Source organism: Pithys albifrons, chromosome 7, assembly GCF_047495875.1.
Source record: "Pithys albifrons albifrons isolate INPA30051 chromosome 7, PitAlb_v1, whole genome shotgun sequence".
Lineage (NCBI taxonomy): Eukaryota > Metazoa > Chordata > Aves > Passeriformes > Thamnophilidae > Pithys > Pithys albifrons.
Window position 1 is genome coordinate 32,568,215 of NC_092464.1, and position 23,175 is coordinate 32,591,389.

The following is a 23,175-nucleotide window of genomic DNA, read 5'->3' on the forward strand; positions in this document are numbered from 1 at the left end:
TGGCAGAAAAGTATACTTCTTACTATCTCACTGCGCTAGGAAAAAAAATCCAAGAAGAAAGGAAAAAACCTTAACAGGTCAGCACAGTAACCAGTCACAGAGGCTTACCAAAAATTGGGGAAGGAATCTTTGAATACCAAAGTATTTAAAATATTAGCTCAGCGTTCTGGTTAAAGAGGAAACTTCACCCAAAAGATGATCATAAGAGGGATAAATATGGGTGTTGAGTATCACCATATTTTGGAAGAAAACAACCCAACAAAACAGAACCCACACAATGGGTTATCCTTCTGTTATAAAGAAATTACTATATTATACTTATGTAAGGACTAAAACACAACATTTATCCATTCAAATTGTATTTATTTAATTACACTGTAATTCAAATAAGTTAGGTCCATATAAACTTCATTTTGTTGTATGTACAAACTATGTCATAAACAAGCTGATTGTGCCAGCTGGTCTGTCAGCCTCATCCTCTGGAATGTACGGATCTTCAGACACTCTGTCCATCGGCTGGTTCTAGAACAGGACCACCACATCCTTCATCCCCAAAGTAGACTGAAAGGGGAGGGGGGAGGAAATGAAAGTCAGAATTGCATCATGTACTTGTCTTTATACTGATATTTGTAAAACACAAAAAATATCTGGAGCAAGAGCCCTATAAATGTACAGGATAAATGCTAACCCCCAAAATACTGAAATAATGTCACCTTTAAAAAAATTTAAGCCTACAGAGCACAAATAGGTGCTCAGGAAAATGAGTGTAAGCTTCAGATCAGCCCAAATATCTGCTTCTGATATCTATGTACATGTATTCTGGTATGAAATACGTATTCTACACTGTGTAGAGACACACTCATTGGATCATGAAAAAAAGCCTCAAACCGCTACTGCAGATAAACTCAGAAACACTGTCAGCAAACAAACTGCAGCAACTTAGTTCTTAAGTCTACTGAAGATTCTACGGAAATTTTAACATGGTCTTGACACTTCCTTCCCATATTTTCTACTGTTTCTACTGAATCACTGAAGCCTAAAACTGAGATTTCCATACACTGTTAACTATGTGAGGCCAGAAGAGTTAATGTATGATTTTGCGAACAATATGGTGCATCGATTATTAGTTTTAGGAATACCTGATCCTGCACAGTAATCCAAAGCATTTCAAGAAAAATTGAAGAGGCACCCTTTCTTCATAACTTTGTTTAGTTATGACCCATGGAAGCCCTTCAATAAAACTCAAACACCACTAGAACTTAAGCATTACTGATGCCATGACATGCAGCACTAACAAAAAGTCCCACAAGAAACAGACAACACAAGCACGTGCACTTTCCTTCATGACAGTGACTAATATTGAAGGATGTAGCCCTTTATTTCATACAACTTTTATGCAATGCTACATTTGCAAAGGCAGAAGGAGACTGGGTTGTGTTTTAAATTTGTACTAGAAAGCTGGTAATAAATTACTGCTCAGTGCAGAAACTTGCACAAATTAGCTCTACAGCAGCTCCCACTCAAAAGGTACAGGAAGTTCCATACATTAAAAGACATGCAAGATTAAGAGAAAGGCCCTCCCAAGAATTAGAACTTTGCTGATTTGTCACTTGAATTTCTAAAGAAACAAGAACCACAAGAACTAAAAACAAAGGATGAAAGCAATATTCCCAACTGCTGCTGTTCAGAGACAACACCCAAAATACTAACCATCTGCACTGGGTTTGTAGGTACATTTGGAACTGATACATACCTCCAGATAGTTGGCTCAGGCATTCCAGGATCTGCACCTCTCTTAAAACCTGAAGTGAAACATACATTACATACATATATATAAAAATATGTATGTGTAAACTCCTACTTAAATCGCTATCCGAATATTCCAGCCCATCACATTACAATAAAAAGGAAAACTACTGAACAGAGAACTGTGATTCATGAAGCTGTGCACTAGTCTGAATGAAAATTGTATCAGCGTTAGAAAGCAGAGAAAAGGAAAGCAGACCTTTTTTTTAAAGTCTTACCTGCATTTTTACCCACCGTAAAATTCAAGGTCAACTAACTGCGAGGTTAAGGAAGTTATCTACCCTGAAGACCAAGACATACGTTTACACATACAAAGATTTTAAATGTTGTTCAGAAAGCAACCTAGCAAGGTTCTACCGACAGAGACACCTATACCTGATGTGAGTGAGCACCTTGAGGGCGAAGAAGCAACATTCTGCAATGACATCTGCTGCAGAACTTAAAAGCATTATTTCAGTAATAATTCACTTGATTTAGGATGACAGAGTTCTAAAGGTTAAATTAATGAAGCCTCAAATCTTCTATTTTGACTGGCACTTTTTGAAAAGCTACATAGTTCTACTTACAAACAAACAAGATGTTTGTCAATCTACTAACACCCAGGAAATTGAAAGTTAATTACAAAGAGTTCAGCCCCAGCAAATTACTCAAAACCCAATTGACCAAAGTAAAGGCATGCTCAGGAAAAAACTGAAGGTTTAGTATATGAAGTATCTTTGCTCCCCGGTGTGTAAATCAAAATTCTTGAAGAAGAATGATGCAATTCAGGCACTGTTCCACGTGCTCTCTCCTACGCTGGCTATCTGGAAGTGGATGTTTTATGAAAAATATATTATTCCCCTCGTTTACAGAAAAAAATTAATTAATGTCACTTAGCCTGAAACATAGGCCACAGAGGTTAATGGAAAAACTTCCATTAACTTCACAGGCATAGGAAAAGCTCTGGGAAAATAACCTCAGATGATTTGAGGTTACTAAACATCCTGACCCAAGTTGTTTGCTTGCCATACTGTTGTGCAACATGGCTTTAAAATTCATACAGTTGTATTAGGAGTCACACTCTGTGTGTGAGAATGTTTCTGGTTCCTTCCCCCCACCCCTATTATTTTTAAACAAGCAAACCAGGTTTAACAAAACTACACTGATCTAATTTATCAACTTAAAACCAGGGCAGCCACTCTAAAGCAAGTTTAAAGGAATACACCAAAAAATCGCCAATGACCTACAAGTGCACATTTATACACCAGGTTCCCTTGTACATCCCCTGAGCATCCTATCCAGAGCTAGAAAGACTTTCAGAGGAAGATACAAGCACAAATTTTCTGAATATTTCCTTGCCTAAATTTAGTTTAGCAAGTATTTCATATACACAGGGATCAATACAAAAATTTACCTTAAGCAGTGACACCAGCTATTGTGTAGCCTCTTGCCCTTCCAGTGCATTACACCTCCCATCCCAGATTCAAAAGTAATCCCAGTACAGAACAGGTTCTTTCAATCCTACAGACTTTGAATGCATGCCACCTCTGAACGTCTATGGCAAGTAAAGGTGGCACCTGCACATACCCTTGCAATCTGCTTATACTTAATGTCCTTTCCTTACTGCAGACAAACTTATAAGAAGGCAATGTAGACATGAACAGCACACTTATTTTCTGAAGGTATGAACCTGAACTACTACAACTTGAGTTTCTCACTGCTACACAGCAAAAATGTACATTAGTGCAATTGTAAATACAATAAGATGGTCTTGCATAACTTGGAGTTTATACAGTAAGTATTAAGCATTTATTAAGTATTTAATGTCTCCTGGGGTCACTCAGAACAAAGAGCCTATTTCCCATGTCCATAGATATGTATGAAAGTAAAATCAAAACTTTAGTAACAGCAAAATTAGGTCACAAAACACTGCTGAAATTCCCATCCAAAACTTACCAATTTAAAATAATTGATAAAACTAAAAATGGAAATGCAATTAAAGTTTAAATTTAATAATGCCAATTAGTTTTTTTCCATAGTTTTTGAAGTGACTTCTTTTGCTTGCAGTTGTTGTTAAAGCACTTCTGTAACAGCAGAAGAGACCAACTTTTCCCTGATTGCTATCTGTGAGCAACCAAAGCTCTTCAGACTGGATACTGCATTTCCATCAATTAATCAAAACAACCTATCCAGTTTAAACACACATCAAGCTCCCAATCTTCCTTCATGCTTGCATTCAATGCTGAGATCAGCCTTCCTGGGCCCCCCTGTCATAAAAGAAGTGAACAAAAGTGTCAGGCCTCGGCACGTTGCCTATCTTAAGTGGGTCAGGCTCTTTAACAAGGACAGCTGATCGCACACAGCCCTAACTCAGCAGAACTATCAGGTGGCAATGACACCTGCCCAGCCCCATGACAGGAGCAAGTGAAATACATCCTGAGCACCAGGCACAACATCAAGGCATCCCCTGAACGTTCCACTGCGGGTTTGGAAACAGGAGCCACACCATTTTGGGTGGGAGAGAGACCATAACCTGCACATTAAGCTGGAAATTCAACCTCAGCCAGGGGCTGGCAACCCTCTCAGCACCATGAACCAGTGCTCCCATCAGCTGGTAACTTTTCCTTCATCATGAACTCCCTAGTGCACAAAGCACAGTCTCAGCTAAAGAAGCAGCTGGACATTGACACAGGTTAAAGCACAGCTCCATTTGCTGTTCAGCAGCTCTGGTGCATGCTCTGCCCACTGCCCTCAGGGGCCCTCCCAGCACTGGGCACACACAGCACAGGAAGAGCCTCCAGGGAGGGAACGGGGTAGAAAGCTCTTTATTACAGAATCACAGACTTGTTAAGGTTGGGAGACACCTCAGGAGAGCCAGTCCAACCTCCCTGCCAAGGCAAGGTCAACCAGAGCAGGTGACACAGGAACACATGAGGTTGGTTTTGAATGTCTCCAGAGAGGGAGACCCCACGACCTCCCTGGGCAGCCTGTTCCAGTGCTCCGCCACCCTCATCGTAAAGAAGTTCCTTCCTAATGCTGAAGTGAAACATCTTATGTTTTCATTCATGGCCATTGCTCATCCTATCACTGAGCATCACTGAAAACAGCCTGGCACCCCCGCTTGAGATATTTATACGTATTAATGAGATTCCCTCTCAGTCTTCTCTTGTCTAGACTAAACAGGCCCAGCTCTCGCAGTCTCTCCTCATAAGAGCGATGCTCCAGACGCCGCATCATCTTCGTGGGCCTCTGCTTGACCCTGTCCAGTAGGTCCTTATCTTTCCTGTACTGAAGAGCCCAGAACTTCTGCTGTGGCCTCACCAGGGCCAAACAGAGGGGGACGATCACCCTCCTCGAGCCGCTGGCCACACTCTTGCTTTTCACAAGGAGGTGGGGGATGTGGGAGGGAAAAGAAACCCACAACAAAACCCCTCCCGACAGGCGTTCCCGCCGTCCCGGCTCTGCCAAGGACAGCCGGCCCTGCCCTTCGCACATGCGCGCCCGGGCCGGGCCGGGCCAGGCCAGGAGGGGTGCGGAGCGGGGAGCGGCCCCAGCCCCGGCCCCGGCCCCGGCCGAACGCCCCCCGCGCGTCCCCAGCCCGCCGGCACTGACCGAGGTAGAGCACCACGGGGATGAAGCCCCAGCGGATGGCGAACTGGCCGCCCTTGAAGAGCTGCTGCAGGCGCTGCTTGGCCTCCTTGCTGAGCTTCGGCATCCCGGCGGCGGAACAGAGAGAAGGAGGAGGAGCGGAGGAGGAAGAGGAAAAGGAGGAGCTCGGCCGACCTCGTAGCGGCGCCGTGTGCTGGGCGGGACCCATGGCCAGGCTTGGGGCGGGACCAGCACCGGCCCCGCCGGGGAAGGGCGAGGCGAGGGCGGCAGGAGAGCGGCAGGACGGTGACCGGGAGGTGCCCCCGGGAGATGGCGCGGCACGTCCTGGGCACAAGCAGAGGGATCGGGATCGGGATCGGGATCGGGATCAGGATCAGGATCGGGATCGGGATCGGGATCGGGATCGGGATCGGGATCGGAGGTGGCGGCCCGCCGGGGTCGGGTGGCTGTGAGGGGTCTCTACAAACGCTTTCGTTCGTCTGCCTTAGGCCTCCCAGGACTCACGCCTGTGTTTCTTCCATGGAGCTCTCGAGGTGTGTGCGCGCTGCCTCTGGAGGGTAGGAAGTGCCTTTGGTAAGTCAAGGGAAAAGGATGAAGTGATGAGAAAAATGGTTCTGCATGAAACTGGAAGTGCCTCTCCATGAAGTTGTGTCAAGCGGAGGTTTAAGTTGGATACTGGGGAAAGGTTCTTCACCCAGAGGGTTGTTGGGCACTGGAAGAGGCTCCCCAGAGAAGTGGTCACAGCACCAAACCTGGCAGTTCGAGAAGTATTTGAACGATTGATGTGACTCTTGGGGATGTCCTGTGCAAGGTCAGGAGTTGGACTCGATGATCCTTGTGTGTCCCTTCCAGCTCTGGGTATTCGGGGATCTTTGATACTAGGCTGTGCAATGTGTTCAGTCTGTGGAAACACAGTTTGGCGAACGAAAGCTTAACTGGAAATGTAGGGAGAGACCTAATATCTAAAAACTGCCAGTACTGCACATGTTGGCCTAGTCCTTACAACCTTAGAGCCTGGATAAATACTGAGTCACTTTCTTTTTTAACTAATAAATGAGTGGTCTCTGCCCTTGTTGTGCCCTAACCACCCATAGAATCACAGACTGTTCTGAGTTGAAAGGGACCCACAAGGATCATCGAGTCCAACTCTTAAGTCAATGGCCCATATAGGGGATTGAACCGTGACCCTGGCATTATTTCAACCAGGTTTTAACCAACTGAGCTAATCTCAGGGTCTCATCTGCTATCTGTTTGACACCAGTTACTTACGTGACATCTTGCTGCATGGGGTTTGTGCCATTGATTCAGCCAGTTACCTCATACCTGAGCCACGTTTTCATTTCTTCTCAGGTAGTTTTGCTGTGAGGCCAGATCCAGTGTCATCCAGTTCCTAGCATTACTAGTGCAGCTGCAGTATTTAACACCAGAGGGCTAAATCATGTCTGCTAATTATAGCAAACTCCTGCAGTAGTTTGGGGGGAATTTGATTACACATGGAAACTGAGAAAAAGTTCTAGAAATCATTCTTTGTGACAGTGCCAAAATCTACTCAGTTTTATTCATAGTCCTGATTTACGGACCAGACACAAAGTTCTGCATGTTATAGATCATCTAAGGTGATTACGTGAGATTCTGTAGCCATTTTGCCACATTAAAAATAACAACAGGTCAGTAGTTTTTAGATCCAAAAAAAGAATTCAGGGATATAATAAATATCACTTGTACAGATACCTCATTTCTTCTTTCAGTATATGGATGCTTGCTCTGCCATTCCAACATGATAAAAATATGAGCTTATAGCTCGCTACTTGCTTTCCAGGTACAGGCAGGTAGCAAACTACAAGCCATACGAGGGATTCTGGCAGCCTATGGCTTGCTTTTGCCACAGTCTGTGAATAATCAGAATGTGGGGGATAAAAGAATGTTATGGTGATGTCACAGCACAAACATGCCATTGTGTTTCAGGATGCACAAACAGCCTTTCCTGTCCTTGTGCCCTGTGCTTCCATACACATTGAATGTGCTGATGGGATACATCAGTGTTTCTGTTCATATGACTGACACATATTTAATATCATCTAACAAGTACAGTGAACATGGAGTTCATGAGTGTCTCTTTTATAAACTGAATGCCCTATCCCTGAGGAACGTTTAGACACTGGTGCTCTAGTTCATCAGCAGATGAACAGCAGTATGAAGCTTGGACTGTGAGCCTACAACCTTCCAAAAAAAGCATTTTTGGGGGTAATTCTGGGAATTCTAGCTTGAAAATGAGGTAACAAGTCTTTCTATCCATAGGTTTGCATTGGATTACAATTTTTTTGGTATATCACTGTTGTCAGACTTTTCAAACTGGTACTCAGGAGTAGAACTGTACAAACATTCAAAATTACAAATTTACTCTTCTTCAAACAAGTGTAGTTCAAGTGACACATTTATTTGTCAGTAATGGCTTGTCATACTCAAAAGAGTACTCAAATGATTGAACCTGCTTTTCTGTCTTGCCAAGGAAGAGAAGTGGTTGCTGCAGAAACCTATTTTCCAGCCATTTATATTAAATTGGTTTTCCTGTTGAGATGAGGCCAAGTAAGATTTGTTTCCATACTGTAGTTACTGTTACAGCTTGTTCTTTCTAAACATACAAAACCAACTGTTCATTAAGCCCACAACTTGTTAATAATCTCTTACAAAATAAAATGTGACACACTGTAGTGGAATTAAATTCAAAAGGTATTTTTCCTTAAACTTCCTGCAATTTTAGTGTAAGTGGGATTCAGAAGATCGAATGTACTAATCAACTGATCCAAAGGGTTGGACAGCTCTGTCTTCTTTGAGAACTGGTTTAACAGTGTGATGTGTGATACGGTATAATCTTATTGTGGATGTTCTTGAGAAAGGGTATTCACCAAAGTGTGCCACATGTACCAGCTCGCTCTTTTCTTCCCTTTACATGTTAAGTCAAGCAATAATTGTCAGAGCACAGAAACTTGGTAGCTCTCTCTTCTTATGTCTGCCAATCTGAATGTTTGACGAAAAACTTGTAGGTTATTTCCTTGATTTAACTGTAGGAGACAGGAAATGAATAGCAAGAAAGTTAATATTTCTTTGCCAGTTTTCTTGTAAAAAATCAGTGCCGTGGCCTAAAAGAGCAGAAACGTGTGTGTTTGGTATGCAAATAAACCAGTGTTGATTCTGTATAGCTACTGGACTAGATTTACATAGTCTTTTGAGGCTGCAAAAGCATATCTGTAAACTAGGGAAAGTGACTGGAGAACAGCACTTATTCCATTATAACCCACATCCATAGTCTCATACTGCCCAAAGTATCATATTTGCTGTAAAAAACCCAACCAACACCACAACCTCTCCCCAACAAAACAAAACCCAGAGCATCCAAACAGTAAATGATTGTACTGGCTCCAGAAGTTTTCCATGACTTTTTTGGCTCCTGTGCTACCTAAGCTGATGGGGAGTCAAAGAGCTCAGCAGTCCTTTGGTGAACTATTGACTCAACCAAAGGGGGAAAGAGAGCAACAGTTATCCTTCCTTCAAGTTCACGGGACAGTGCTGTTCAGATAATTGAAATAATGAAAATTAGCCCCTAAAACTATTCCTATGATATGGCATGAAACAATGAGCTGCTTTGAAGGGAGAAGAAGTAGTACCCAAAGAAATGGGTGCCAAAAGAAATTGGTGGATGTGGTTTTACCTGGAGAAGACAGAAGTAAGATGTTGTGGGTGTGCTGTGGGTATTACTTTATGTTTGTAGTTTATTGTAGTAACACTTCCATGAAGGATTTTGATTTTATTTTTTATTTATGACTGATAATGAGATAAAACCACTTGGAAAGGTGTATCCATTAAGAAGAAAAGAGCCCCAGTCACTGGAGTGACAAAAGAAAATTAGTAATACTATATATATTGGAAGTTTTTTTGTTACAAAAAATCCCTTTGAATTTCTTTTTGCCTCGTAGTTCATGTGATCAGTAATAAGGATAAAATAAGAGACAAAATTGCAGAGGTTTCAACTGAAACAACCAGAATATGAATCCCTACTGTTTTACTAACTTGATTAGCAGTAATTCACGTGCTGTGTTTTCACAGCAAATAAATAGCACTAAAACACATTGTAAAATGACCAAATGTTTCTGGTTTTTTTGGTAAATGAGAAAATTGAGATTCGTAAAGACATGACTTAATCGCTTTAAATGTCAGTCTCAGGATCAGGGAAATAATAGCACTTAGTCAGATGTCTTTAACTTCTCTTTTTGGTTTTGAGTGTGAAGGGTACCTTTCAGGTTAAAGAATTCCAGACCTCTAAAGCTTTATCTCAACACACCGCAAAGTAAACCCATGCAACTCAGAAGGCTGATGAAGGAGATGAAGTGCAGTGACACACTGAAGTCTGAAAAATCGCTGTAAGCTCGACATAGGAAATCCCTGCAGACTTCCATGATGCACTTACCACTCTCACTTTTGAGATTTTTCACTTCAATTTACTGACAAAAAACTGTGTGAAATTTGTCTCCTTGACATGACAGTTTGAGTTTGACTCTGTTTAGGAGGAAGTTAGATTTTGAAGATGCTATGGTAGATATTTAATATTTGAGGATTACACTGTAAATCCATATAAATAACACAAGAACATAAAGGAAGAAGTCATTAATGGATTTGCATTGCAAGCTGAATATTTACGATGTCAGTAAAAATGGTAATATATTATGACTAGACATTGTATTTCACTTTATTATTATAATTAGACTTTCTATTTTTATTGTATCCTAGTAATGGTCTTCCTTCCATTCAGTTTTAATGTTCCTATTTATTTAGTCTAATAAATCCCAGCTCCTCTGCAGAACCACTGGTGTGGGAAACGTTCCATGTCATTTCACAAAGGCAAGAAGACGTGTTTTCCAGACATACCTGGAATGCAGACCTGTAATGTGTACAAAAATTTTCTGCCAGATTAAAATCTTTTTCACATGAATTTCTGTGTGATACTGGTTGAATGTGCTCTAGTCACTGTCTGATATGGGATATTTCCTTGAAAAGTGATATTGTCAGATGCTGTGCTAGTTTTGTGTGGGCTAGATTTAATTTCCTTCACAGTGGCTGGTATGGGGCTGTGTTTCAGATTTGTGCTGAACGCAGGATTGATAATAGAGATATTGCTGAGTAGTGCTTGCACAGAGGGAAGGCCCTTTCTGCTTTTCATACTGCCACACTGGCGAGGAAGTTGTGGGTGGATGGGAGGTTGGGAGGGCACACAGTGAGGACAGGTGACCCAAACTGACCAAAGGGATGTTCCACACCATGTAATTATGCTCAATATATAAAGTGGAAGGAAGAAGAAGCAAGAGGAGGACACCTGGATTGATGGTGTTTGTTTTCGCAAGTCACTGTTACGCATGGTGGGGCCCTGCTCTCCTGGAGATGGCTGAACACCTGCCTGCACGTGGGAAGCAGTGAATTAATTCCTTGTTTTGCTTTGCCTGCATGCACAGCTTTTGCTTTCCCTCTCTTTGTCTCAACCCACGAGTTTTCCAGCTTTTACCTTCCAATTCTCCCTAATCCCATTCTGGGGGGAGTGAGCAGGTAGCTGTGGGGGGCTTGGCTGCTGGCTGGAGTAAAAGCACGACAAATGCCTATCTAGAAAATGAGTAAAATTATCAGAGTGGTAGGAACAAAAAGCAAAGTGTAGTAATTTTGTATATTCAATACAGTAACTGTACAATTTATTAATATAAAAGTAAACCAAAACTGAGTGGAGTTGAGTTATAATCATTATTTTTCATTACAGCTTTTGAGGCCAGGAAAGAAGGAACAGCAATCTGAGGTAAGACGGCATTCAAAGAACCTCATCAAATGGTTTTAGGGACCCCTGAGAGGAACTGTTGATGTGCTTAAAAATTGAATATTACCTGCTGCAAAACTGCTGTTCTTTGAGGTGTGACTTTCCCATTGTCCCCGTCTTCATTGAATAATGAGAATGAAATGTTACACTTAAAGATACTGCTATCTTTTACCATAGGTAGTTTATCTAAAAACACAACAGTTCTTAAATACATATTTCTATGATTGCACTACTTGGCCAAGGATGAAAACAATACTCTGATTCCTTACATGATACGCAAAAGTGATGGATAAAAGGATTTTCTGAGGCCAAAACTAATACGCATATTTACTCATTCTTTGTTTTTAAATTAAGCTTTTTTTTAGCATCTGAACAGTGAACATTTCAGTAACTCTAGGAGGATTTTCCTCTGAAGATATTTGAATGTAAATCTTTTCTTTGTCAACAGATCTCAAATAGATTTTTGTTGCTTAAGAATGTGGTGTTTTAAAAGGACACATCTATAAGGATTTCGAATTACTTAAAAGATGCTTATTTTAGGCAAATTTTTGCTATGATTGAAACAAGATGAGGAAGACAATATATTCTGATTTCCAAAATAGTCTGCTTGGTATACTTGCCTTTATACCAGTTCTGACCTTAATGCATTGTATTATGGTGAAGCAACCATGAAACTGAGAATGTAAGTCTTTGCATTCAGTGGACAGCATTGGGTGGGAAAATGAAATGCTTCTCTGACACAGAACATAGAATTTTAAAAATAGTAATTATAGGTCATATTCTGTTTTCTTTCTTCAAGGAGTGTTTATTGTAATCATCTTTCTTAGTATCCAACTACAAAAAATAAATATGCTGCCTTAACAAATTTTACAATACTTCAAATGCAATGAAGTATTTGAAAATGTAACTGAGTGATGCACAGCATTTGCTTCACTGATTTGCGGTACTGCTTGTGCACACACTCCTTCAGATTTTGCAAGATAAATATACAACATGTTACACGATAAATGCAACAGCAAGAAGTTACTAATTAACTTTGGTTATAAGCAAAGACAAAACAGGTAGTAAAGCAAAAAGAAGAACCTCAGAGTTGAAAAATGCCAGGTGCATGTGAAACAGGTCTGTGTGGGTTTTCTGCCAAAATGTGAGTTTGTTCCACTTTTTGTCTTAAGTCACTGTTAAATAAATTATAGTTTCAGTAACTGTGTATATCTGTAAGTAGCCTTTTTTGTTGTTACCTCCAAAACATGAAGGGTGTTAATTAAGATTTTTTTAAAGTATAAATTAAAATTTAATTTAGCAAATCTTTAATTTGGATAGGATTTAAAGCATAGCAGTCTCGGTTTTAGTTTTGTAATTATAATAGTTTTTAACAACTTGTAATAAAAATTACAGAGTTTGGAGCTTAATAGGAAAATTAAAAATATGTCTGTTTTCAAATCTTGAATAAGATTGGCCAGTCAACAAAGTAAACGTGTTGTGTATGTACAAATGGAATACTTTGAAGTATATCTAAATGTTGAATTAGTTAGGTAAAATGAATGTAGGTATTAATTTATCTTCATTGTTCACTTTGGTTGAATTCACTTCAGAAACTCAAGGACAAACCTTTTGTTACATTCCTAATTCATCACGGCCTAAGCATAACCAGCAAGGTGAGGAGCAGTTCACACCTCTGGCCAAGCCCCAGCAGGGTGTGTTGCGTGAGCTGCCAACGAAAGGTGACACTCCAGCAAGTGCTGCCTACCCGAACTTGGAAATCCAACCAATATGGATGAAAGTATCAGCATTTATGTCTGTCTTAAGTTTTTGCATTTTGGTAGTTCAAATTTCACTGAAAATGCTTTGGCATCTGCAGCATGTGGAGGATTAGAATTAGTAATTTAGTGTTATAATACAGAGTAATTAAGGCCTTTCCTGGCTGCCACAAGGTGCTCAAGGAAAGCTCTTTTCTTCCCTTGCAAGTCTCGCCTGGTGCTACCAGGATTAAATGAAGCACAGCTCATGGTTAATGACGTTTTGACTATTCTATTAAAATTTAGTCTCTTTCATACACAACTTCTGTCTGTAGTTTGTCTATTTTATCATAATTACAACCCATATTTATCCCAGACAAATGTTTCTAGATTTTACTAATTTCAAAACATTGCCAAGTAGACATGCAAGTGTATCTTCTCTATTTATTGACAGCCTAATTCAGATGCCTGAAAGTTCTTCTAAAACACTTTCCAGTAATGCACAGAAAACAAACGACCTTTCAGGGAAGTACCTGTCAGTGTTTCACTCAATGCTGCTGCTTTTCAGTTAGGATTATTAAAAATCTCAGCCATCAATCTCCTACAAGTGCAGAACAACAATCATTTAGTTACTGGGTTTTTTGGAGTCTGGCTTAAGAGGGTGATTTTTAGCAGTACATACTGGAGTGATTAATGAGATATCAGTAGCCTTTGTGTAGCTCCCTACCTAAACTGACAAATAGAAACTCCAAACCAGCAAGGGCAGATTAATTGTGTGTTTTTCACTGTTTCCTGTAGAATTCTCCATAGTTTCATTTTGAATGAAAGCTGTTTAAGCAAGAATTTTAGCAGATGCAGAAGACATTCAAGGAACTTGTGGAAGTTCTTATGTTCTGCTTTATACAGTCTGATAGGCACACTTGGCACAGGCTATGAGTCTGACCCTGATTTGAACATTCGAAATAAAATGCTATTTCTGTAATACTTTTAATTTTTCCCTTTTTTTCAAGGATATATTAAGTACACATCTGAAGAAACAATATTATACTCCATTATTTTAGGTTTTGGTAGCAGTCACAAGAGATTAGATGTTAAGTGTAATGAAGTGGAAAGATGACAAGATAAATGAACCAGAGGCTTTTCAGTTTGATCACATCATTCACCACATAATGATACCGATTTTGTATTTCAGACACAAATGTCACCTTTGGGTTGAAATCATGCTAGATGAGTCTGTGTGAGTTAAGTATAACTAAGATAGTTCCCCACAGCCCAATTACCCTCCTATGTTAAATATAGAAAGGAAAATAAGTCCCCTTGAGTTAAGAGATGAGTTATTTACGTATAGTGTTTGTTATGGAAAATTCTTTCTAAAATAAACACAGTAGTAACAATTCTTTTTCTTTCCTTTCGTATTTTAAGGGGACAGGCTGCTTCTAGAGACAGATCATTAGACTAGACTAATCCTGGTCTCTTTTAGGGCACTAGAACTTGACTAGTACATATGACAGTATACATTAGAGTCATTAATTGTATTATAGCAAAATATTTTTCTGCAATTTTTATATTAAATTTCTTTAAAGCCACATGCAGAATGTTACTTCCCACATAGTATGTTAGTTCCAGCAACTCTAATATAAATGTTATGCTGATGGCCTTTTGGAAACCTGAAGGACATAAATCTGTTAGGAAGCCTAGATGGAACTTGAAAAAACAAAACTACAAATCATTTAACTACTATTGAAAAAAATTTAAAATACTGACTAAAGGTCTCAATTAATAAATTGTATTAGTCTCTGTTAATTTAATTTTTCCACTTCATTACTGAAAGACACCACTGATCCAAATTTATGAGCAGTGTTCTGTTAAAGCCAGCGGGGGGCAGACTTGAACTGGAAACTCTTTTTGTTATTTCAGTTACTTGAACTTAAAATACCAGATAGTCCCTTGAGCTCAAAGCTGATCACAATCTCATCACTTCTGTACTATTATAATTACACTTGTGCTGGATAAAAGCTTCTTTGCAGTTGCTGTTTGACAAAATGAGTGTTTTGTGAATGTTTAAATAAAGATGCTAATAGGAAAGTGAGTAAGTCAGTGTATTAGCAGCTGTGTTTTACTCTCCAGGGATAATCCACTCTTCTTAATCATTAACCATGTGTATCTTTAAATGGTTTTTAAAAGTTAGTGAATACCATTATCCCCATTTCATGATGAGGAACCTGAGGAATAGTAAGTGGTAGCTTTGCAGGTTACCCATCTAGGTGACTTTCAGAAACAACAAAATCCAGACTTCTGAGATCTAATCCAATGTTTTGCAGACATAAACTATTACATTTCTAACAGGCAAACATTATGGAAATGATTGCTAGCAGCCCAAATCACTGAGACTGAAGAGCTTAGACTAATGAAATAGCAGGCAACCTGGCAGTCAGGTTGTAATCTTGAGAATATTCTCCCCAGGATGTGTGGCAGTCAGATCAGATGGCTAAAGATCTGCTTTAAGAATAGTATTATTAAAATGAATAGTCTGTATTTTTAGTATATTTGTCATTCACTAAGTTAGAGTGTAGTCTTTCCAAAACCTTTATGATAGACTATTACTGACTCTTCAACTCTATATTGAACATTTTTAAGTGCTGTGTAAAGGTTTGTAAGAGCAGATTACAAAGGAGTGCACTTTAAGTTTCTTGGTGATTTCTCCTTGTACCTTGCATAATTTTACACATCACAAAGAGCTGACACCTCCTAATAATCATCACTTTCCATAATTCACAGAAGTCTGAATATGCAATTTTCTCAAAAGGGAAAAGATTAATTTGCTCTTCTGCAGAACATAAACTCTTCTCAAAATAACCACTAATTGAAGACATTTGTTGACAGACATTTTATAGCAAACCACTGGATACCTTAGCTCAAGAAGAAGCAAGAAAGATAATGATTCAATTAACTAAAACTGCTGCTTTTAGAAATGTGTTTTCTAGTGTCAAATTTATTTTATTCATTCCTAATTATACATTGCTTAAAACTGTTAACCATTATTAAGGGGAAATAAGTGAATTTTTGGGGACATGGCAGGTTTTTCCTGCTGTAAGCTTCACAATAATCTTTTCCTATACTAATCTTAGATGGTGTATATTTTCTTTTGTTTGTACCCAACTTTTATTTCCTTTTTACTATATCTGTAAAATGTTCAAAAAATTAGTGCTTTAAGAACAGTTAAGATATTACTACCTCAGAAACACCTCGTTGTTACATACGTTGTGTTTGTTCTGCTGAGTAGGTTCCAGCTCAGTTACAGAAGGAGTTACAGATAATGTAAAATAACTATCTTAGAGCTGCAGCTGTTGCTATAGGCAGATTGGCCAAAAGCCTGTTCCCCATATTTCTTTACATGGAAACAAAGGGATGGGATGGATGTACTGTCTGAATAGAGAACATGATGTTGTGTGCCTGTGACAAAAAATACAATAGTATTTTGCTGGAAAAGTATACTTACTTTTGGATTAAAAAAGAATTGGAATATACCATGTATACTTGTATTTGATAAAGATCATTTGCCTTGGCAATGTTCCTTCAGAGGTGAGAGTTTTAATGACAGGAAAAAGATATTTCTACATCTATGGAATCTAAAGCCTGCTACTGTCAAGTTGCCAGGACCCTTAAATGTGTGCTTAAGCATCCTTCTCTCTTTTAGTAATTCAAAAATGTTTATACTCACTGTCACAAATAGCAGAAGAACACCAACAATTGCTCCCATGTTTATAATTCTGTGGAGTCTGCTACCTGTGAGCAGACTCTGCCTAAAGTATCTGAAACTACTGATTGTTAACCTCATTCTTGACATACTTCAGCCTCCAACAGCCTGCTGAAACTTCTGTTACACCTTCTGGGAATCTTTCTATCGTAATTTCTTTCTCTCCCACTTGGCTTCAAGCCAGAAAATACCTGTTTGCACAAATGCTTCTTAACCTTGTTGCCACTGGGTTTTTAATTTATTTTTAATTTCTGCCTCTGGTTTTCGGATGCTTTTGTAGTAAATTTAGTACTTGCCAAGTTTGCTGTGTAATGGATTGGTGGTTACAATGCATTTTCTAAACTACTGTTTGTTTCACTTTAGGTGCACTGAATAAAATTATTTCTCCATGGTCATCTTACTGTAACATAGGAGTTCTAATCAGTTTTCTGACAAGGTCATATTTTTCCTTCTCAGCAGTGCATAAGGCCTGGTTTACAGAGAAAGTCTTCAGCATTTACAGAGTAACCAGCACTTGTGAAGGCCAAAAAAGCATTACTGACAGGGAAGATTTGCTTACCACAGGAGTGCTTCTGGTATCCAAACTAGCTTGTCGTAATTCTGGAAAACCTGCAGCTCACAGACTGAGTCCAGCTCTGGGGTCCTCAACACAGACATGACATCGACCTCTTGGAGCCAGTTCACAGGAGGCCACCAAGATGATTGGAGGGATGGAGCACATCTCCCATAAGAAAAGGCTAAGAGAAGGCTGAGAGTATTGAGATTGTTCAGCCTGGAAGAGAGAAGGCTTCAGGTTGGCCTAATCGTGGCCTTCCAGTACCTGAAGGGAGTCTACAAGAAAGAAAGAGGGAGCGAGATTATTTACAGGAGCATGGAGTGACAGGACAAGGGGGAATGGCTTCAAACTTAAGGAGTAGGTTTAGGTTAGATGATAGAAATTCTTAAGTGTCAGGGTGGTGAGGCACTGGAACAGGATGCCCAAAGAAGCTGTGGATGTCCCATCCCTGGAAGCGTTCAAGGCCAGGCTGGATGGAGCTCAAAGCAATGTGGTCTAGTGAACCGTGTCCCTGCCCATGGCAGAGGGTTGGAACAAGATGACCTTTAAAGTCCCTTCAAACTCAGGCCATTCTATGACTCTGTGTACATGTATATAGACATGCATTATATGTATATAAATCTGTACAGTATAGAACTGTAGGTTTATTGGAATTAATTGAAAATGAGCCAGCTTGGATATCAATATGAACACCATTATTGAGGATGTGTGTATAACTTGCATAGCAAACCTCAGCTGCAGCTTGGAAGTCCTCAGTGTTTCATCTACCTAGAACCACCTAGGCAAAAATTTTGACATTAGAAAATGTTTTTCATGCATTTCATGTATAATTGTGGTGAATGTTACACCAGAGTCCAGTCAAAGCTCTGGAAAAGCTAGAAAGTCTGTGGTGACAAAAACAGTCATGGACTATGGCTCTGTGATTGCATGCTTGATTGAGAACAGGGATTGTGCATTAAGACTGTACACAGGACAGTATGTAACATCTCTTACTGTGTTCTGTGGGATTTTAACCACATTTATCTTCCATTTTTAATTAGATCTCAACATTAGGAAAAAAATGCAAATTGTAGCTTGGGCAAAATTTGGTTTATCACCAACTCTGATAAATCCAGCCTTGCAGCTTCCAGTCCCTGGGGTGTCCAAGTACTTGTCCCTAGAGCTGGTAAACTGTTATACCAGTGAAGTTCTGTTCTCTTTAAGGGATTGTATCATGCATCTGCAATTCTTTTCATCCTTTAAGTAAGGCAGCTGGAGTTTTCAGGCTATCCCATTTAACTGCACCTGTGTCGCAGGTCACTGACATCAGAAACATATCTTAGCCCTGGTGTCACAAATGAATCCAGTTACAGAAAGAAGAACAAGGACTGAAAGAATGGCTTTTAAGATTTTACTTCCAAATAGATGAGTATCTTAAAAAAGGCTAAGAGCCATGAGCATGCAAGCTCCTACTGGTCAGTTTTCAGTTGATCAATATTGGCTTTTAATAACTAGCTACAAAGACTAATTAGTGACTTCACTGTGCTACCCTACATTTTGAAGTCTCTAATGCTGTCATGTAGTTGCACACTCTAACGCTGATTACTAAATGCAGACTCACCCCTCGGATTTCATACCCAGCACTGGTCAAGACTAGCAAACCTCAACTTCAAGATGTAAGGTAAAGTCAGGATCTTGCCTCCTGTCAGCAATAACTGATCACATGGCTTGATGCAAGTGAAAGCTTTCAGAAATAAAGTTTGTGTTCAAATACTTCAATGTTTTATTATTGACATCACAAACTGGATTTTCTGCCCAAGTTAAATGTCTTAAATCCAGCAAAATCTCATAATTGTCTTCTCTGGAGTGCCTCTAAATTAACAGAGCTCAAGAGCAGAAATTTGCTCCATATTTTTTTCTCTTATAATTGCTGCTAGAAGTCTTGCCAGGCTTCTGCCTTCATATCTAATTGGCACTCAAATCAAAAGATGAGTATGGGGGAGGGAGAAAGCCTGGTTACTAAGAACTGTATCTGCCAGACAATAAACTATGTATTTGGCGGGGGGGGCGGGAAGTGATGTGGAAAATTGGTTTAATCCCTCACACAGCTGGACCATTTGTCACCAGAGTAGGTGACCTGAGGGATACTCTCAGTCATGCTGGCTCCCAAGAGCTGCTAGAGACAGAAGACACAACTGCAAGAGGTTCAGCCTTAACCTGAAGTGACAAAAAAAGCTGCTCCACTGGAAGTGCTTGGGATGTCCATGCTGTATCTGATCCCTCACAGCTGACAACATCAGCTTTTGACTTGCCAGACAACACGGGTCATAGCAGCCCAGCACAATTAATAATTCATTTTCTAGATTATCTTCAAGGATAAAGAGTCTTAATTCAGGCATTACTAAATTACAGAACTCCAAAATTACACTGCTGACATTTAATTAAACTGTGAAAGCAACCAAGCATCAGGTACTGATAGTAATACAGCCATGCCATGAGCACCCAGTCTCAGCTCTGTGTAAGGCTGCAGTATCCATAGGAGGCAGCAGGCAATAACGAGGAGCTGGAAGCAAAAGGTGCATGACCTACAAATTTATTAAGGTCTCATCCAGCTCTCTAACAAGAAGGGCAATGCAGCTGGTGAGGGATCTAGAGCACAAGTTTTATGAGGACCAGCTGAGGGAGCTGGGGGTGTTTAGCCTAGAGAAAAGGAGGTTCAGGGGGGACTTTATCACTCTCTACAGCAAAGGTGGGGGTCAGTCTCTTACAGTAACAAGTGATAGGACAGGAAAAAATGACCTCAGGTTGTGTCAGGGGAGGTTTAGATTGAATATCAGAAAAAATTCTTCCCCTAAAAGGGTTGTGAAACACTGGAACAGTCTGTCCAGGGAAGTGGGGCAGTCACCATCCCAGGAGGTCTTTAAAAGATGTGTAGATACGGCACTTGGGGACATAGTTTAATGGTGGACTTGGCAGTGTTAGATTAATGATTGGATTTGATGATCTTAAAAATCCTTTCCAACCTCAAGGATTCTACTTTTTTATGTCTATTTCTAATAATAAATCACAGACTGATACAACACACTAAATATGTATTAGATTCTGGTAGGATATATCGCCTAATTTTAATTCCCACACTTTGAATGAAGATTAGTTTTATGCAACACTGAAACCAGTCACCCTCTGTAAGGCATTTAGCACAGGGGTAGAGCAGCTTTCAGCTCCACCAGTGCGGTGATCAATAATGTGACACAGTACTGTTATGCCAGAGCAAGTGACATATGGCCATGTAGCTGCACATTATAATTAACCACTGATTAACAACAGAAAGAGGATAGACTGTTACATTCAATTAACTTGCCTTCCTTTCAGCTGACAAGCAGCTGAGTGCTGTACCCCTATTATACTTTTTGCAAATTTTCTTCTCTGCTATTATTATAATTGCTGTAATTAGCACAGATCAAGTATGACAGCAAAAATCTCATTTCATCTATACAATACAGCAGCTTTAAAAAAGTTAAGTTTTATCTATTTTATTAATTAGCTAACCAGTATTTTTCTTTAATCATGTGTTCTCATAAGAGTTCCATTCAGTTTTTCAGATAATTAAGTGAACTTCTATATAACTCTACGGAAAAACAAAATTTTCACAAGAAATATAAAATGGGATGAGTTCAGTTGATAGCAATCATGTGCCTATCTATGAAGAGGTACAGTGGTGTGTGAAAAGTGACACAAGTGTTTCACATTTGTTTTTGAATGAGACTCGGTATTTTCTCTTATGCCATTTTCTTTCCTATGGGCTGTACTTTAGTCCATAGGGAAAAAAGGCTGTCTCCTTTTTGACTTTCTTCTGTTTTCCATGTGGCAGCCTGCTGCCATAGGTGTTCGATGGGTTTTTTGACTTGACATTTTGATTTGCCTGTCAGAATAGTGTAGTTATTAGAAGAGGTGACTGGCAATGCTAGAGAGGAGTTTATGCTAGCTAGTAACTTGCCCACTGAGCAGATACTGAGAGATTTAAGCAAATGTTGTCAAGTCAGATCACACTTTTGACAGAAGGACCCACAGAGTGAATTCAGAACTGTAGCCCTGCTGTGCTTCATGTCATCCATCCAGGCAACGAAAGCTGCAAAGAAAAAGCTTAATGCAAGTACTTCGTATAGCACAGTCCAACAAAACACTGGGAGACTGCCATTACATTTGCTTAAAGCTCAAGGAAATGTTATCTGCTGTGATAACTGAAAGGAGATCAGCCACTGACCTTGTGAGTCTCCAGATTGTTCTTCTTGGCATGAGGAGTCCACTCTATTCAGACCATGCACAAAAAGGAACCTGTGGGGGTCACTGTGGTGCTTGCAGGGGGAATGATGCACAGCTCAGGCTGTTCTGCACTGCCCGAGATGCCCGACCTTCCACTGTCATTTCAGAGAAGCAGTGGTGACGCTGACGGCGCAGCTTTAGCCTTTGCGTGTGCATCAGTCTGTCTTTGTACTGACTGACCATGGGTGGCAATGTCAATCCCTGGAAAAAACTTTCTTACACTTGCTTGCCTCAGCCCCTGTTCCTGCTCCTTCCCTTTTGTGCTTTTTCCCTTGTTCTGTTCTTATAGTTAAGGAATCTGCACTCATATTTTAATTTCCTTTGCAAAAGTTGAATTTGGCATTTTGTTCTAGCAATAGTTCACCACAAAGACCTTCTGACCCCTCTAGACTGAAGGTTCTTTTCTGCTCCCTCTTCATTCAGTTCCTCACAGGTGCTCACGTACACTCCTTAAGGGAATTCTACGTTCAATGCCAACTGTCCACACAAAATTCCTCCCCTTCTTAAGGTGGCAAATGGCACAGACTCTTTCCTTTGAGTAAAGTTTCTTTGAGCATTTGGTTTTTCCTTTCTAAAAGATACAAGTCATGCATTTCTTGACACCAAAGCATGACAAAAAAAACATCAATGCTTAAACCTATGCAGGAGAGTGCAGCCACCAGTGCTGCCCACAAATGTTATAGTCCCATGTAGGGTTGTTTCAGCATTAAATTTCCTGTATTTCTGGCTGTTGTAGTTTCAGCACTCCAGTTCCTCTCTAAGAAGGAGGCAGAGAAGGGGCAGAGTGCCACAGCACAGGATGATGCCTGCCTTTGCATCTGGTGGGAACCATGGGAGAGGTTTCCTCAAAAAGCTCTACCCCCTCTGATAGGCTCTCAGATGTGTCTCATTTTGCCCAATTTCTTCATTCATTCAAAACTGCTCAGAGAGACAGACAGAGAGGAAGCACACCAGACATTCTGAACTGCCCCTGGTTTTGCTTGCCATTCACCTCTTTTCCCACAGCTCAGTACAAAGTGTGCTTTATACAACATGTTCCGCCTTTCAAGCATGAAACAGAACTGTTCCTCAGTACTTGTGGTGTACACTGCCTACTCTTATTAGAGTAGGAAGTAATAATTACAGGGATTATGAATGTGGTACTGAATGTCAAGGCATATTAAAACTGTTCAATATCTCAAGAACAAATCAAGATTCTTCCAAGGGGCTGCTTTTCTGCCTGAAATTAAATTACAACATCAAGTACCTTGTAAGTAGATCTACCTAGTAACTAATTTTCTTTTTGTATTTAAGAAGTTACTCATCTCACATTACCAGAATGCGTCAAAACTCTTTGTGCTCCCAGACATCGCAGGTTTTTATCCAATACTGCTCCTAAGGTACAAAAACACTCTGCCATTCATCAAGAATAGGGCACATGTACTGTGCTGCAGCATGTATCACACATGCCAGACTTTATGATAAAGATGGGTCATACAATGGGGATCTTGGAGAAATCCATTGTGTGGTATTTTCTTCAAGTTATTTGCCTGGAAGTGCATTTTATTTTGGGTAATGATGCCAAAGCAGGGAACTA

General features: G+C 40.0%; 1 protein-coding gene, 1 long non-coding RNA gene and 1 other non-coding gene across 4 annotated transcripts; 2 read left to right on the forward strand and 1 right to left on the reverse strand.

The window, feature by feature from the left end:
- Positions 1 to 328: 328 nt before the first annotated feature.
- TOMM7 (translocase of outer mitochondrial membrane 7) lies at positions 329 to 5,554 on the reverse strand. Its single transcript, XM_071560906.1, has 3 exons — positions 5,398 to 5,554; positions 1,754 to 1,802; positions 329 to 561 (listed from the first exon to the last, which is right to left on the reverse strand). Exons 1-3 carry the CDS (start codon positions 5,498 to 5,500, stop codon positions 546 to 548), a joined length of 168 nt encoding a protein of 55 aa, XP_071417007.1. The 5' UTR covers positions 5,501 to 5,554; the 3' UTR covers positions 329 to 545.
- Positions 5,291 to 19,031, forward strand: LOC139674498 (uncharacterized). Of its 2 annotated transcripts, XR_011698308.1 has the most exons (4): positions 5,291 to 5,690; positions 5,883 to 5,967; positions 11,195 to 11,230; positions 17,198 to 19,031. It is a non-coding gene; the product is annotated as an uncharacterized lncRNA (long non-coding RNA). The 2 variants fall into 2 exon arrangements; XR_011698307.1 differs by lacking the exon at positions 5,291 to 5,690 and having other exon boundaries at positions 5,724 to 5,967.
- On the forward strand, positions 11,483 to 11,559 carry LOC139674802 (small nucleolar RNA SNORD93). The gene has a single exon (XR_011698361.1). It is a non-coding gene; the product is annotated as a small nucleolar RNA SNORD93 (small nucleolar RNA).
- Positions 19,032 to 23,175: the final 4,144 nt, after the last annotated feature.